Here is a 15807-nt window from a genome sequence, read left to right on the forward strand (position 1 = left end):
TTTCTAGCTCTATCAAAGAATGAGTTTAAAGTAATAGGTTACTCTTATCGAAAGCGAATATTGTTCCTATAAAGTAATGGCTACCCATTACTACCCAAACAACACTCAGGCCCTACTGCCAAGCCTGATACACTAATCACTATGTGACCTTTTACCCACTTCTAAATATTACTCATCACACTTGAGTATGGTTAGTTCACTAAGTATCCCACAGGAAATATATAAACATAGGAGATAGATAATGGTTTTCTTTTTGGACTATTCCAGTTTTATACACTCCACAATCACTACTTTTGTAACACTATAACACAATAACATGTGTCAAAACATGTAACAAATACAGTGACAACAGGAGATAAAGCACAGGGGGAAAACAGAAGAAAAAAGAAATTATATAGTACATTAAAAATAACAACAACAAAGAAAAACCTTTTGTGTCCATGTATTGGGAATTCATTTCACTTACCATCATCTTATATGGTCATATGTACATAGCTATTAGCTATTCTGCTCATCTGCTAAGATTATCCTAGACATATACTAATTATTGCAAATAAGGGAAACTATGAAACCTATGTTTCTTTGGCTCTGGCTTACTTCACTTAATATGATTTTTTTCCAAGTCCTTCCATTTCCTAACAAATGGGGCAATGTCATTCTTTCTGATGGAAGCATAGAATTCCATTGTATATACATACTACATTTTCTTGATCCATTCATCTACTGAGGGGCATCTGGGTTGTTTCCATATCTTAGCTATGATGAATAATGTCGCAATAAACATAGTTGTGCTGGTAGCTTTAGTATGGCCTTGTTTATGGTTAGGGAAGGGAAAGGGAACAAAAAAAAATGGTGAGACAAAGGACAAAGGGGGAATCTATGAAATAGCAATACTCACAAGATAGTATGTTGGAAATGATCTGTACAACTTGGGGGGGGCGTTTTGGAGGGAGGGAAAGTGGGAGGAAAATGAAGGAGAGTAACAACTTAGACAAGAAATGTACTTACTACCTTACGTATGTAACTGTAACAACTCTGTACATCACCTTGACAATTAAATTAAAATTAAAAAAATACAAACAATAGCAACAACAAAAGTCAGAATAGCTTTAAATTTTCAATCAACTGTCCAACTGAGCCAATCTTACCTGAAGATGGGAATGTTTAGGTTATTGCCCGAAGCGATGTAGGGCGCTTTGATGTTGTGGCAGAAGAGAATGAAGGTGAGCAGCAGGTAGTCGATATGGGACCGGTGCACAGGCAGGAACAGAAGCGGCAGACTTGTCTAATAGAAAGAAAAATGTCAAATTTCAAATTCAAACATTAAGTCCTAGCCCTCTTTCCAACCATGCTTTGTTTAGGATCACTAATCAGTAACTCTCTCTTTGAAAACATTTTACGATAATAATTCTTCTTTACCTTGAATACTTATGCAGCTAAATGTAAGAGCAACTATAACAACAAAAATCAATTGGGGGAAGAAGAAAAGTAATCAAGGGTTCAAGTTGACTCCAGACATCTAAGAGGTAACCCTAATCATGAGGGGGGAAACAAAGAACATAGAAGATTTTTTTTCTTCTTTTTGTGCTGGTACTGGGGCTTAAATTCAAGACCTCATGCTCTCACTCATGCTCAATGTTGGTACTCTACCACTTGGATCCATACCTCTAGTTGCAGGTTTTTGCTGGTTAGGATACAAGTTTTTTAGATTTATTTTCCCCAGGCTGCTTTCAAATTGAGATCCTCAGAGCTCAGCCTCCTGAATAGCTAGGAATATAGATGTGGGCCACTAGTGCCCACAAAGCACAGGCTTTTTGAACCAGGCCTCGGTTAAACTACTTCATATCTGTGATTGAGAACAGCTTCTTAAGCTGCCTGTATCTCTGTTTCTTGTGCATAAAATAGAAATTTGTGCCATCTCGTTCCCAATAGCTTATAAAAGTGACTCTGAACATTATCCTCAGGCTGCCTTGGCCCCATCTCTCCCCCAACTGGCGAGGATTGGAGTGTTGCTGGCCACTGCAGTATCACAATAAGGGGAAGTCTTCCAAGTGGGTTGAAACAGAAAACAACACACGGGGAGCATTTCTAAAAGAACTCCGTAAACTCTCTACAATCGGTCCATACACATGGGCAAAGAAACAGCAGGTTCACAGAAATGCTTGCCTCGGTTGCAGCTTTAACCATCTCAAGTTGACCCTTGTGAATCTGAATGTTCCAGAAGAAGCTGTTGAATAGTTTTAGCAGCACCCACCCCGTCAATCTGAAAGAAATATTTTGTAAAAATTAGATCTATACACATATAAGTATCCATCTGTATAGGGTTGACTTTGTTTCCTTCAGTTTCTGAGCCAACAACCTAAGAGTACTTGAAAATGACCTCATGTGTGTGCATGGACATCTGTGTATCTGAACTGAAGAATTAGTGGACTAACTTTAAAGACATATTCCTTATAGAAGTACCCACTTATTATAGACTAAGATCCCATTTCACCCCAATAACGCTTTGTACTTCAAAGACAAATGACCAAGCTAATATTCAGTGAGCAGAATGATCCCTGTAATACACACAAACCACTCCCTTATGACACATCAGCACAGTTTAAGGCAGCTTTAAGCCTACACGGTGTTACTTCTCACAGAGATTGAGTACACATCTAAAAGGTGAACAAAAGTAGCAGTGTTCCTCACTAGACACTACTGAAAATGAACTATATAACTTGTGGGTGGGATGGGAGGGAAAAACTGAGAGAAAGCAAAGGAAGGGGTGACAATGTCCAAAAAGAAATGTGCTCTTCACCTGACTTACATAACTGTAACCCCTTTGTATATCACCTAACAATAAAAAAATTAAATTAAAAAAAAAAGGAAGTGAACTGAACACAGAAATGCAAGGCAGTATCTTCTTCCATGAGCACAAAACTAGGGAGGGAAATGCAAAGTCTATCCCTGTTTGGTTGCAAGCTTCTGCTTTGTCTTTTCATACCTGATCATCCCTGGTGACACAGTAGCGACCATTTCTTGAAGGATCTTTTTGGCTTTCTTCTTCACTTTCTGGAGGGCTTTGGATTGCTGCTGGGCAGAACCATCCGAATTCAACTCAGCAGCCACTTCAGCAATTGCCTCTTGTACTCTGAATTGAACATGGAAAGACATACAATGTAACTAGTTCTATGCTATATTCCCCAGCTAGAAATCACACAACAAAATGTTCACAATGTATGTTCTCTTTAATAAGCCATAACAGAAGAAAAAAAAAGCTCAACTTAGAAGTACTCTCCCTGGCTCTCTATTAATAATGTGCCAGGTTTCATAATCCTACATCGATATATCCCCCAGCAATCTTTTTTTTTAATTTTTATTTTTTTGTTGTGAAAATACTGTACAGAGGGGTTACAATTACATGGGCAAGATAATGAGTACATTTCTTATCATCCCCAGCAATCTTAAAAGCAGACTTAAATTCAGATACAGTGGCTGACAGAGAGCTATGAGGAATAAAAATGTTACTCTAACAAAACAGAAAAAGAAAAGTTATCCTTTTAGGCAAACTATTCAGAGGCATGAAAAAACCCACTGTCAAAGTGATGTGTGATTTGTCTTTTGAAATCCTAACTTAATATTTACTTATACTGTCCCCCTATTAGAAGAACCGCATGCAAAAATCTCTGGGAAATATCAAAGAGGGGAATTAAATATTTCAAGATTTTTTTCCTAAATTGAACCACTAATTTAAAAAAAGCATAGTTCAAGATCAAAACAGCAATAAGAAATGAGTTAAAGGGAAAAATCTAATGAAGTTTAACTCTTTCACTTGACTTAGTAAAGAAAACATGAGGTTAAATGTTCATAAGCCACATCTAACATCCTAGTTACTACTCAAAATAATGGGCCAGCTGAAACATATGTAAAGGGTTTTTAGTTTTGTTTGTAGTTTTAAAAACAATCTTTAAAAATTAATATGTGCATTACAGGAAACACGCACACTGGAAACAAAGAGTGAGTTATCCAAGACTGCAATTCTTTCTAGCTGGAATTCTTTCTAGGTCCTACATGTTCACATAAAAATCCATTTTAGATCACTAGGATCATACAGAATGTGTCGTGCTTTTCTATACATGGTGACTATTTGCCAATTTAAAATCCCAAAGCTCCATGAATACTGTGCAAACCAAGAATCCCCTACAGCAATCTTATAAATAAACAAATTGTAATGTTTTCCTTCAGGACATATTTTTCGCTGAGGACAAAACATGACACCAGGACTGTGTATAGAAGTAGTGGTAGAGCCGGGTGGCGGTAGCTCACACCTGTAATCCTAGCTACTCAGGAGGCTGAGATCTGGGGATTGAGATTCAAAGCCAGCCCGGGCAGGAAGGCTGGAGAAACTCTTATCTCCAACAAACCACCAGAAAACTGGAAGTGGCACTGTGGCTCAAGTGGTAGAGAGCTAGCCTTGAGCTGAAGAGGTGAGGGACAGCACCCAGGCCCAGAGTTCAAGCCCATGACTGACAAAATAAATAAATAAATAAATAAGAAGTAGTTATAGTAACAATTAAGATACTGCTTTTCCTTAGCTCTGAATTTCAAATGAGACAAAATGCAACAGAAAACACTGATGCAACATTTCTAAAAGGAAGTTTATTAACAAATATGAACTACTAAAATATTAGCAAGAAGATGCTATACCCAGAAGATGGACACATTAATGACTTCCCAAACATACTGAAGGTTAGCAAGCAGAGAACACAAGAGTTTCAAATAATTACTTTCATCTACCATTGCTACAGAGTTCAGAAACTCTCCACAATTCATTAATATTAAAGGAACAGCTCCAAGGACACGGAGGTACCCAGGCTATTCCTTGAATAGCATTTAGTCCACCTGGCTAGGAACATTTTCAGAAGATTATCAACTCTTCGCTTGCTTATTCAATAAAGACTAGAGCCAGCACTTTTGAAGCTTTATTTACAACCCCACGATGGTTAAAAACAACCAGGTCTCAAGCCACCTGTCTTCTGCTCTCTAAATTGAGCAATACCACTAAATTAGTCCATATCAATAAGACAGAACAGAATAACCTTCATCCACACTCCCATGCTCCGGATGATGTACTCTGAGCCCCTACTAGGGCTCAGAAAGCCATACCACAAAAATAGGGGGGTTGGAATACTGTGTGCCTTCAAATTAAAAGTGACTGGAAGGCCTTGGGAGCTGCCTGAGAACCAAGGACTTCGGAACATTCTGTTGTATCTCTGCACCCAAAGCACAGGGAGTGGCTCTCTGGAATTCCCTTATCTGCCTGGGGAAACTTCTTCCAAAAGAAATGTGATTGTCTTAACTCTCCCAGGGAACCTCATTCAGTAGGCTGTGTGCCTGGGAAGAGAGGAAAATGAAAGTCTTCACCATGTCCAGATAGGCTTCACTTCTCTTCTGAGGGCAGCTCCCACACACCGCCCGAGAGATGGGAGTCTCACTGGGACACTGTTCACAGAGCTCTGCCTTTGCCCTGCCTCCCTGAGCAGAGAAGACCTTGGTCCCTCAGCTACTGTCTCTTCTCCTGACTCACTCATCACCTCCTGAAAACCACTAACTAAACTTCAAAATTACCTAGGTCCCTTCACTTCCCTCTCTTCTATAGAGAAGTCTCATTGGAGTTACTGGATAATGATCACTCTTGTGATGCCTGGGGTATGTCAATAAATTCACAAGCCTATTACTTCTGCTACTCTCTCAGGTGTCAGTTTGTTGAAACTTTGGAGGGCAGAGAAAAAGTATTCCCTGCCCCTCTACCCTTTTTCCCTCCTACACATGGGCTAGGTCAACATCCCATGTTGACAAGCAAATGCCTCTAAGAATAAAGACAACCTCTACTCTTTTAGATTTCTAACAATGATTTCCACGGCATGAATACATCCCTAGGAACTAACTAACTATTTGACACCAACAAACTCAATTCCCTTTGGGCTATAAAACTGAAAATGTGATGTCATCAATAGTTACAAAACAGAAACCTTACTACTACAGAACCCTGGAAGCATGTGGATCTCTGAACTCTAGCTCATGATTCGCTTTTCACCTACTGAAAATCCATCCAGACCAGAATCCATAAAACAGGACGGCTCTTCTTGCAGGGTTCTGTTTACCTCCTGCCACAACCTCGCCCCACACCCATGCCCATCCTTTGCAGCCGAACATTTCATGTTCGGAAGTGCAAACACTTCAGGAGACCAAAGGTTCCACACATCCCCGCCCCTCCGCACCTTGCCGACAGTGTCCCTATCCTCACCTGCTGCTGTTTAGGACATTTTCTGTGATGTTGGTGGCAAACATGCCCTTATGGACATCCCGCTCTTGAATGAACAGGATGTATGAAAGACGTCTGGCAAGCCAGCCGCGGTGCCTAGAATGTAAATATGAATGAATTAGCAACAAAGCCCCGGGTGTCCCGTGAGGAACACCTAGACTACCACAACAAGAACAGCCCTTGGAGGTCAACCATTCTGAGACTTAGGCTCTCCTCTAGCAAATGCACTTTGGTACTCTAAGATGCTATGCAGCAATTCAATGTGCAATGTCTTTCATGCACTCTCAAGTAAAATTAAAACTCATAATTTATGCATTAATGCTTGAATAATCTTACTTTATTGAATAATAACCCTATTTTTTAAAAAAGTAAAAATCTGTTAAAGCTAGGCATTGGTGGCTCATGCCTATAATCCTAGCTGAGTGGGCTGAGATCTGAAGATCACAATTTGAAGCCAGACCAGGCAAGAAAGACTCTTATCTCCAACTAATTACCAGAAAACTGGAGTGGAGCCACGGCTCAAAATGGTAGAGTGCTATCCTTAAGCAAATAAAGCTCAGGGACAGAGGCCAGGCCCTTAGTAAGCCCCATGACCGACAAAAAGAAAAAGAAAAAAATCTGACACTTAATACCACTAATAAGGCAAATATGTCAAATGTGAAATAGCCTAAACACACATATATGTATCTATGTATGTGGTATGTGTGCATATACATATATATATAATATATATATGGCTTATAGAAAGATTTGGTACTTTTCCCCTAACATAAATGATATATGACTACTTTTTATTATTATTACTACAGTATTTCTTCTAAAGTAATCACTGATTCCTAATTGAATCAACAAAGGCTGATCAGACAAAAGAAATCAAGCAATAACCAGCCTATGAAATGACCTAAATACTTGAACTGAGTTCAATAACCCAGTTTGTTTTCCAACATTCTATATAACTGAGGGACAAGAAATATTCCTCACAGTGACTGTGGCTATTAGCTAGTTAGATGGGGGTCTGGGTAGCTACATTTCAGAATAAAAATGCTACAAGTCTGCATTACATAATGATTTGCCACTCTTTGCAATGATTACGTAATCCTGCACAGTCACTCTCTGTGCAGTGATGCAGACAGAGGGACATTTCAAGCAGAAACAAAGTCGCTCTAAAATGACCTGGAAAACTTACACTGGGGATATAATTTGGTGAGAATCACCATTCCTTACCGCTACTCTTATTTTTTTCCCTTCCTCCTTTCTTTTGTCTCAATCTTCTGAAAAGTTAGCTAAATATGCAGCATTCTTTCTAACGTCTTCCTTCAGTGGAAGGAATCAATGGTTAAGATACAAAGTCCAGCTCTGTATGAAATTCCCTTGAAACTGACCGAAAGCACTGTGCTTATGACTGAAAGCAGTGTGTGTGTCAATGTAAACACTGTGTGTGTGTGTGTGTGATTGAAAGCACTGCATGTGTGTGACTGCAAACACTGTGTATGTCAAAGTGTGGAGGAATGAGTAAGTGCATGAAAGTGTAGAGCACTTATAACAGTATGTGAGAGAAAGTGTGTTGGCATGGAAGTGGTAAGGGTATGTTTGTTTGTAAAGATATTTAGACCTTGTTTCATATGACACATGAGCCGAAAACTGTGGAGCAGCTCCCTGCACTGAACAGTCTCATATAAACAAGTCAATACAACCAATGCTATTTTTCTGCTTGGGGATAACAGCAAAAGTTTTGGCTTCATATGTAAAATGTTTATTTAAATAAGCCAAACAATACTGTATCCCTTTATTTAGGTTATCAACCATATCAACCAAGAAAAATACTTCAATGGCCCAATTCTCTCCTTTAAATTCCAGAGAGACAGACAAGAGGTGGAGGAGGAAGAGAAATAGGTGGAGGAAGAAGAGAAATAGGAGGAAAAGGAGGGAGGAGGAGAGAAGAGGGTGAAGAAGTGAGAGGAAGAAGAGAAGGAGGAGAAAGAGGAAAAGGAAGAAAAAGGAGGAGAAGGAAGAGGAGGAGGAGGGGGGAGGAGAGGAGGAGGAGGAGGAGAGGAGAAGGAGAAGGAGAGGGGGAGGTGAGGAAGGAGGAGGAAGAGCACAAGGAGGAGAAGGCAGATGAAGAAGAGGAGGAGAAAAGAGCAGCCTGAGGATAGGAAAAAAAAATATATCCCTTATATCCCTTGAATTAAACTTTTAGTCCGTGTGTGTGTGTGTGTGTGTGTGTGAGGTCTTACATCCTCATTTAGAATGTCTTCCTCTAGTAATATCAGAAAGGCTTCAAATGTCAATACTTGACTTGTTAGGCCAATTTGCATTCTCATCACTTGAGCCTACCACTCCCTACTTCAGGCATCTTTTCTCACAATTCCAAGGTCTGGTAGTAGTTCTGGTTCCTGCTTCTCTTGCCTAAAACACACAGCCTTCTAATTCTTTATCCTCTCACTTAGATTCTATAAAACAAAGGCCCTTCTCTCTCTCTCTCCCTCTCTGACACCTACCAATCCATCTCCATATGTCTGGAATTTGGAAATAAAAATTCTAAGAAAAATCTTACCTGCATAAGCTAAAGAACATTTGCTCAGTAGAGGAAAACATTTTTTAATATTCTATAGGTCAGGCAAAAATTTTAATCATGTACACTTTCTATGGAGTATAAAACAATCATAATAAATCATAAAACATTCAAAACTACATCTCTCCTTAAATATTTCCCAAGGTTTAGCAAAAGTTGATGTTATGAATAAGTTAAAGTACACTCCAAGTACAATGACATGCCCCGGGGATATTTGTTGGTACAGCACAGGTTAATAGTGTTAGATCTTTCTGGTGACTATCCTGCTTCTAATTTTTACATAAGACTTCTAGGTAGAAGCTCATATTCTATTTATTCTCAAAACCAGACTTATCTTAAAGTATGCTCATTGACATTACAGAATTTTTATTTTGTGATTTAGTAGAAGTATAAAAAGTTTCTTTTTACCTGGTATGAGTTTCATTGATATAAATAACATTCCGCAAACCCAAAGATGGGATGCTAGGGTTAAAAAACTTTTCCTGTGTAAAACAAAACAAAATAAAGTAAGTGAATAGACAAGTAGATTGCTGGTGAAGAATTCCCATTCCTATTTCTAGGTGAATTTTAATATCCAAACATAAAATTGGACATTGCTTTGAAAATCTACCATGATAAAGAAAAACAGGTTTATTCAAAAGTCTTCTGACTATTTCAAGGGTCACAAGTCAATTTTTTCATAGTATATCTCTACATTTAAAAAACCTCACAGTTAATTGCTTTTTAATACGCATATATGCAGATATAAAATCAAAACATAACATGTTAAAACATACACACATCCTCATAAACACATACTGAAGTGAACACAGGGCATGCCCACCTTACCCTCCGTATCAGATTCATACTGTCCTAATATACAGGTTAGTGTACAATAAATCATCCAAATGGCTCAAAGTACTTCATTAATACTCATTAATATTAACATTCATTTTCATATCACGTGGTGATATAAGACTGTCTGTACATGGTAGTAATGAAGGTGGGAAAACATTCCCAATATCTCAAGTAAGCAAAGCTCTGTCCGCTATATCACCCTTGATCTCACCCTGCCTCTTCATTGGGTTTCAGAGGTCAGTCTTTAGATCAGGGCATCCAGATAAGCAGGAGTTATATTTGTCCAAATTAGTTTGCTTGGTTTTGCTTTTTTTAATTTTTGCCAGTCCTGAGGCTTGAACTCAGGGCCTGTCCCTGAGCTTTGCTCAAGGCTAGCACTCTACCACTCGAGCCATAGCACCATTTCTGGCTTTTTCTGTTTATGTGGACTGAGGTATTGAATCCAGGGCTTCACGCATGCTAGGCAAGCACTTTACCACTAAGCCACCTTCCCAGCCACAACAGCAGTTTTTAATGTCAGACAGCCAAAGGGTTTTGGCCTCTTCCCTTTCTGTCTCACTCTTCACCTTTACCCCCAAAGAACTAGAATTAGCTTAAATAATTCACAAGGACAGTCAGAGATCTGTCACAAGTCACAAGTACTATGCAAAGTACCACATGGTTATGATTAGATTACTAAATCTCCTGATATAACACAGTAAGATCATGGTCCCCATTAAGGCTGGTTAGAAGTTTAGAAGATTTCAAATATAAACTTGTTAGATCTGAAAAGATCCAAAAAACTCTTCAATTGAGAAAAACACAATTTTCCTCAATTCAGTCTAAGATCTTGCTCCCAAAGAATGTGGTCTTCCTATTCCCCTGTATGACTGTTCACATAATAAAAAAAATGTACATTCATAGGTTATTATCTTTATAGATGATCTTCAAAGATAATCTAGAGACAATTCAGTTGGAAAGAGGAAGTTAGAAAAGGTATATGACTCACAAGTAAATGCTAATTTAAAAAGACATACTGTACCCTCAAAAAAAGATGTAAGGGCTGGGAAGGTGGCTCAGTGGTAGAGCATTTGCCTTGTATGCCAGAGGCCCTGGGTTCGATTCCTCAGCACCATATAAGCAGAAAAAAAAAAAGCCAGAAGTGGCACTGTGGCTCAAGTGGTAGAGCGCTAGCCTTGAGCTGAAGAGCTGAGGGACAGCGCCCAGGCCCGGAGTTCAGGCCCCACGACCGGACCCAAAAAAAAATTAATAAAAAAAAAAAAGATGTAAAAGCCAGGTATTAGTGGCCCACACTTGTAATCCTAGCTACTCAGGAGGCTGAGATCTGAGAATCATAGTTCAAAGCCAGCCCAAGCAGGAAGTCTATGAGACTCCTATCTCCAATTTATCACCAGAAAAAACAGAAGTAGCGCTGTGGCTCAAGTGGTAGAGTACTGGCCTTGAGCTGAAGAGCTCAGAAAAAGAGCCCAAGCTCAGAGTCCAAGCCCCATGACCAAAAAAAAAAAAAAAAAAAATGTTAAAAAATACTTAAGTAAAATTTCTTTAGAGAAGAAATTTCTTTAGAGATTTCTTTACAAGCAGGATTTCAGAGTAATTATAGCAAACGTCAAAAACAGTACAGTATTTCCACTCCACACAAATTATTTAAATGAACATGCCATGGAAGGAGATCAAGTTCAGCTTGATCAATTACCATACTGATGCAAAAATGAATGATCTGTTGTACGATCTCTAGCCACTCAACCCTCACTAGCCCCAAATAATTCTTTATATTGCTTTCTGATTTCAGAACACGTTGTAACATTGTGGTTACTATACCGGTTTGAATACTCATTTAAAATTAGAATTAGATGAAATGCCAGATCTAAAAAGGTCTGATCTTCTATTTAAATCTTTATTTCCCCTGTCCTCTGAAAAAGGAACTGGCTTTACTCCTGGACTAGAAATTTCCATGATCTTTCAATATTACCACATTCTTGCAGCACGGCCCTGTAGTTTAAACAAATACTTCTAATAAATTCTTGATCAGACCTAAACATTGAGCACAAACTGCTTGAGACTTACAAAAATCTCTCTGATGTTAGGAAATCACTTTACATGAAACTTGGAATTCTACTTCCTATTAGGCCAATCCCCAGTAGTGAACTATTCGTACAGATTAGAATGAACACATGTTAGTAACAGGCACTTAAATGGCAGAATTCCTGCCTTATAATAACTGGCCCATCCCAGGGTGAGCTTATCAACCAAATATAACCTTTTAAAAGGTAACTTTAATGCCTGAACACAGTGACAAACAACATTCTACACCTTGTGCCAAATTATCCCTCACCAACTGCCATCAGAAGCACACTGCTCACCCACCTCAGCTCTTCCCAAGTACTGCAGTCACTAGCTCCCTTCCACCAAAACACAAGCAACAAATATAAACATACTCTTTCTTAAATCTTCACCCTAACATCTTAGTGACCATTTTTTACTATCACAGTCAGAAGACATTCCTGAGCAAGAGAAACACAGCCAAAGGCAACAGAAAAGCCACAGCTTGAACTCTGTCTCCCAGCATGTCTCATCTTGCCAGGATGCTAACATTAAGGCTAAAAGCCAAAGTCTGGAAGGTACATGAAGGTTCCTTCTAGCTCTCTGGAAGAGTTAACTCTAGGTAAGATCTACTCTCTCCATAAAATCATACTAAAGCCACAAAGGAACCAAGATGTTGCCTACCTTTATGATGAAACCAATATGGGGGGAGGGGGAAGGAAAGAAAAATCAAGTCAACGTCTCTACTTGGAATAGTAGGTGTATAAATGTGGGTCTCAGTTCTAAGAACAAACCAAGTCCACTAACACCAAACCACAAAAATGCACACAAAGCTAGAAACCTATGTCACATATTTTGCTGTTTCTTAGAGGCCACCAAACAGGAATATTCTTACCCAGCTCTGAGGAGTGCAGGAATAACAGCATCTTCCAACAAATGGTCTTTTCCGGCTCATGAGGCTTTCTTTCCATTTTAACGTTGCAGATCTGAAGAAGGTGGGTCTAAACCCACAGTCACCCTAATGAAGATTTAGGAAAAATAGAATCTAAGTGGAAAGAGAATTATACTTATCTGCTTGCTCTCTAAAACTTAGATTTCATTATGTTAACCAAAATAAGCCAACAAAGAAAGACAAATACCACATGCCCTCATGCATATGTAAAAGGCAAAAAAGTTGGCCCAGGAGAATTAGAGTAGAATAATGGCTGTTGGCTAGGCAAGTTGGTAAGTAAAGAAAATTTGGAGAATGGGTACAATTATATAGGAACATTGCATTCTTGTGGTCCAGGGCACTGTAAAATTAAACTCAAGGCATCTAGTACTGGAGTAATGTCAACAGATTTTTTTTTTCTTTTTAGATTTTGTTGTTGTTGTGTTTGTTTTCCAGATAGGGTCTTGAGCTTTTGCCTGGGCTGGTCTCAAACTGTGATCCTCCTATCCCTACCTCCCAAATAGCTTGGATTATATAGGCATGCACGACCACACAATGATAACTTATTATACATTCCTCAATCACTAGAAGAGAGCATTTTTGAGTATTTCTTTGTTTTGTTTTGTTTTGTCGTGGGGCTTGAACTCTGGGCCTGAGCGCTTTCACTCAGCTCTTCAGCTCAAGGCTAGTGCTCTACCACTTCTGGTGCCACTTCTGGTTTTCTCTGGTGGTTTATTGGAGATAAGAGTTTCATGGACTTACTGCCCGGGCTGGCTTTGAACCATGATCTTCAGATCTCAGCCTCCTGAGCAGCTAGGATTACAGGCATGAGCCACGGGCACCCAGCGCATTTTTGAATATTTCTAAGACAAGGAAATAATCATTGTTCGAATTGATGGATTAATCTTGATTGGATACTTGCACATTTATTACATATGTTGAAGTGAGACACTGTAGCCCCATGAATACGAACAATTATCATATTAAAATGTTTAAATGCCTTACAGCTTAAAATATTTTACTTTAATGAAAAAGAAAATAAACATAGTAACATTCCTTTATTATATCAAGTGGCAGTAAAGGCTAGCATTTAAATTAAAGTCATGTTGCTACATTAGGGCAAAACCCTGCTCTGTTGTTCTAAAAGTTTTCTCTGAACTTTGAGCTCATTAGTTGCTCAAATCCTATTGATATAAATCATTTTTTAAAAAATAGAATGCCATATTATATGAAAATAAGGAAAACAGTACAACACAGAACATGTTTTTTATACTAGATTCATACAAATTTTTCTCATATTTAATTTTTAAAGTCTACTTCCATTATTCATGCTTATTAAATAAAAATTATGGAGAGTAGCTACCCAGAGAAAAGGAAAATAATCTCTTTATAGATAATTACATGACCCAAAACAACTACTAGGGTCCCTACCCCCAGGCAAAAGTGTTTTTGTTTTTTAACATAATCTCCGTACTTCAAATTTTGTATCCAATTTTTCTTGCCAATTATAACAATACCATAAAAATGTCTATAATTGTTAGATTTTATAATCTCACTCCTAACCATTGGAGGCAATTTCTGCAACAAATAATCTCTATTTCATATTATGATAACACTGAAATGAACACTGCTGAGCTAAATTAGGCTTTTAACTTGTCTCTCAAACTTACCCATTCCTCACTTGCATGTTTACATCGACCGAGGCTGTATTCTGAAGAACTGGGCAGATAAGAAACATCTATTGTGCCAAGGGTCAGTGCAGACTCATCCATGTCCCAGAATGTAACTCCCAAATCATGTGCTGTAAGAAATATATACCACTTAATGAATCCAGAAAGTTAATACTGCAATTCTAGATTTTGACTTGTACATTAATTGTTCCCCAGTAGGCTAACAAATGAATTGGTAGATTTCTACTCGATTGAGTTACACTGTAAAAACTGCCCTTGATGGGTTGGCATGAACTCAGTGAAACTACCCAGACTGGAGAAATGCGGAGTGTCATATTTGTATCTTGAATACTAACGTTACAATTCATGTGTCCTTAGATTTCTTCGACAAAACACCTGTGAATACTCATTTGCAAATGTGTAATTAGGTATAATAATTATAATAAATATAATTGTGCCCAGAATACAACAAATAATTATCTCATTGATATTAATAACTAAATAATCTCAGAGAATGAAGAAATACATTTATTTAACTCAACAAAGTACATGCATACACACAACTTTTAAGATTATGAGCTGGGAATTTTCATGCATGCACACTTATGCAGCATAAAATGGACAAAAGTAATTAAGGTATCTCCATAAGTTTCCCACTTAAAATGAATTAAGCTTCTTAGTTTTCATAACATGCTGTAAAAGCAATGGTCTTTGTACAAGACATCCTCAGAGCTATACAAGAGAAGCACATCATTTACAAACGTCTCTGGATTTTAAGTTTTCAATAAGTCTCTTCTTAGCCTAAGGGAAAATATTCATTGGAAGCAAACTCTAAAATAGATATTAATGCACAATATTAAAACTTTCTGTCTCTATCCTCTAGTTTAGCTTTGGGCAATTTCTCACCTGGATTAATTACTTAAAATCCTTTTAAAAAATCACCTCCATGTAGCAGAGCTCTGCGAAAGGTATATTCTAATTTCTTTTCAATTACCATATGGAGTTGCTACAGTAACTATGAACCTCAGTCTAACTCTTCTGTCCTTGACATATTACCCATAAGTAACAATGTATCACCACAGGCCCTAGGAAGAAGAGTAAAGCTGTGCACATGGAACAAAAATTCTGCTTTAGCACACAACAGTGTGAACACAAGCTGCCTCCTGGTATGTGGGGGGGGAGGGAGTAAGGAGGTAGCAGGGAAGCAAGACAGGAGAGACAGGTGCCAATAGGAAGTCCATGCCTTGCTCCTCCTCCCTCCCCAAAGAGTTTACGAGGGAGAAAGGGGGGGGAGGAGGAGGAGGAAGGGGGAGGGGGGAGAGGGGAAGGAGGGGAAAGAAGAAGAAGGAGGAGGAGGAGGACGAAGAGGAGGAAGAGGAGGAGGAAGAAGAAGAAAGAAGAAGAAGAAAGAAGAAAAAGGAGGAGGAGGAGGAGGAAGAAGAAGAGGAAG

At 38.5% G+C, this 15807-nt stretch overlaps 1 protein-coding gene across 1 annotated transcript in view; it reads right to left on the minus strand.

Moving 5' to 3' along the window:
* Gpam (glycerol-3-phosphate acyltransferase, mitochondrial) overlaps positions 1–14486 on the minus strand; it is a 36612-nt gene extending 22126 nt beyond the window's left edge. Inside the window, exons 1-7 of the mRNA XM_013017633.1 lie at positions 14358–14486; positions 12652–12774; positions 9288–9361; positions 6290–6403; positions 2987–3133; positions 2167–2263; positions 1149–1285 (exon numbers count right to left, since the gene is read on the minus strand). Of these exons, the coding sequence (XP_012873087.1) occupies positions 1149–1285; positions 2167–2263; positions 2987–3133; positions 6290–6403; positions 9288–9361; positions 12652–12774; positions 14358–14459 (794 nt within the window). The 5' untranslated portion in view covers positions 14460–14486. The remainder of the gene's footprint in view (positions 1–1148; positions 1286–2166; positions 2264–2986; positions 3134–6289; positions 6404–9287; positions 9362–12651; positions 12775–14357) is intronic.
* Positions 14487–15807: the final 1321 nt, after the last annotated feature.

This window comes from Dipodomys ordii, unplaced genomic scaffold, assembly GCF_000151885.1.
Source record: "Dipodomys ordii isolate 6190 unplaced genomic scaffold, Dord_2.0 Scaffold36, whole genome shotgun sequence".
Taxonomy (NCBI): domain Eukaryota; kingdom Metazoa; phylum Chordata; class Mammalia; order Rodentia; family Heteromyidae; genus Dipodomys; species Dipodomys ordii.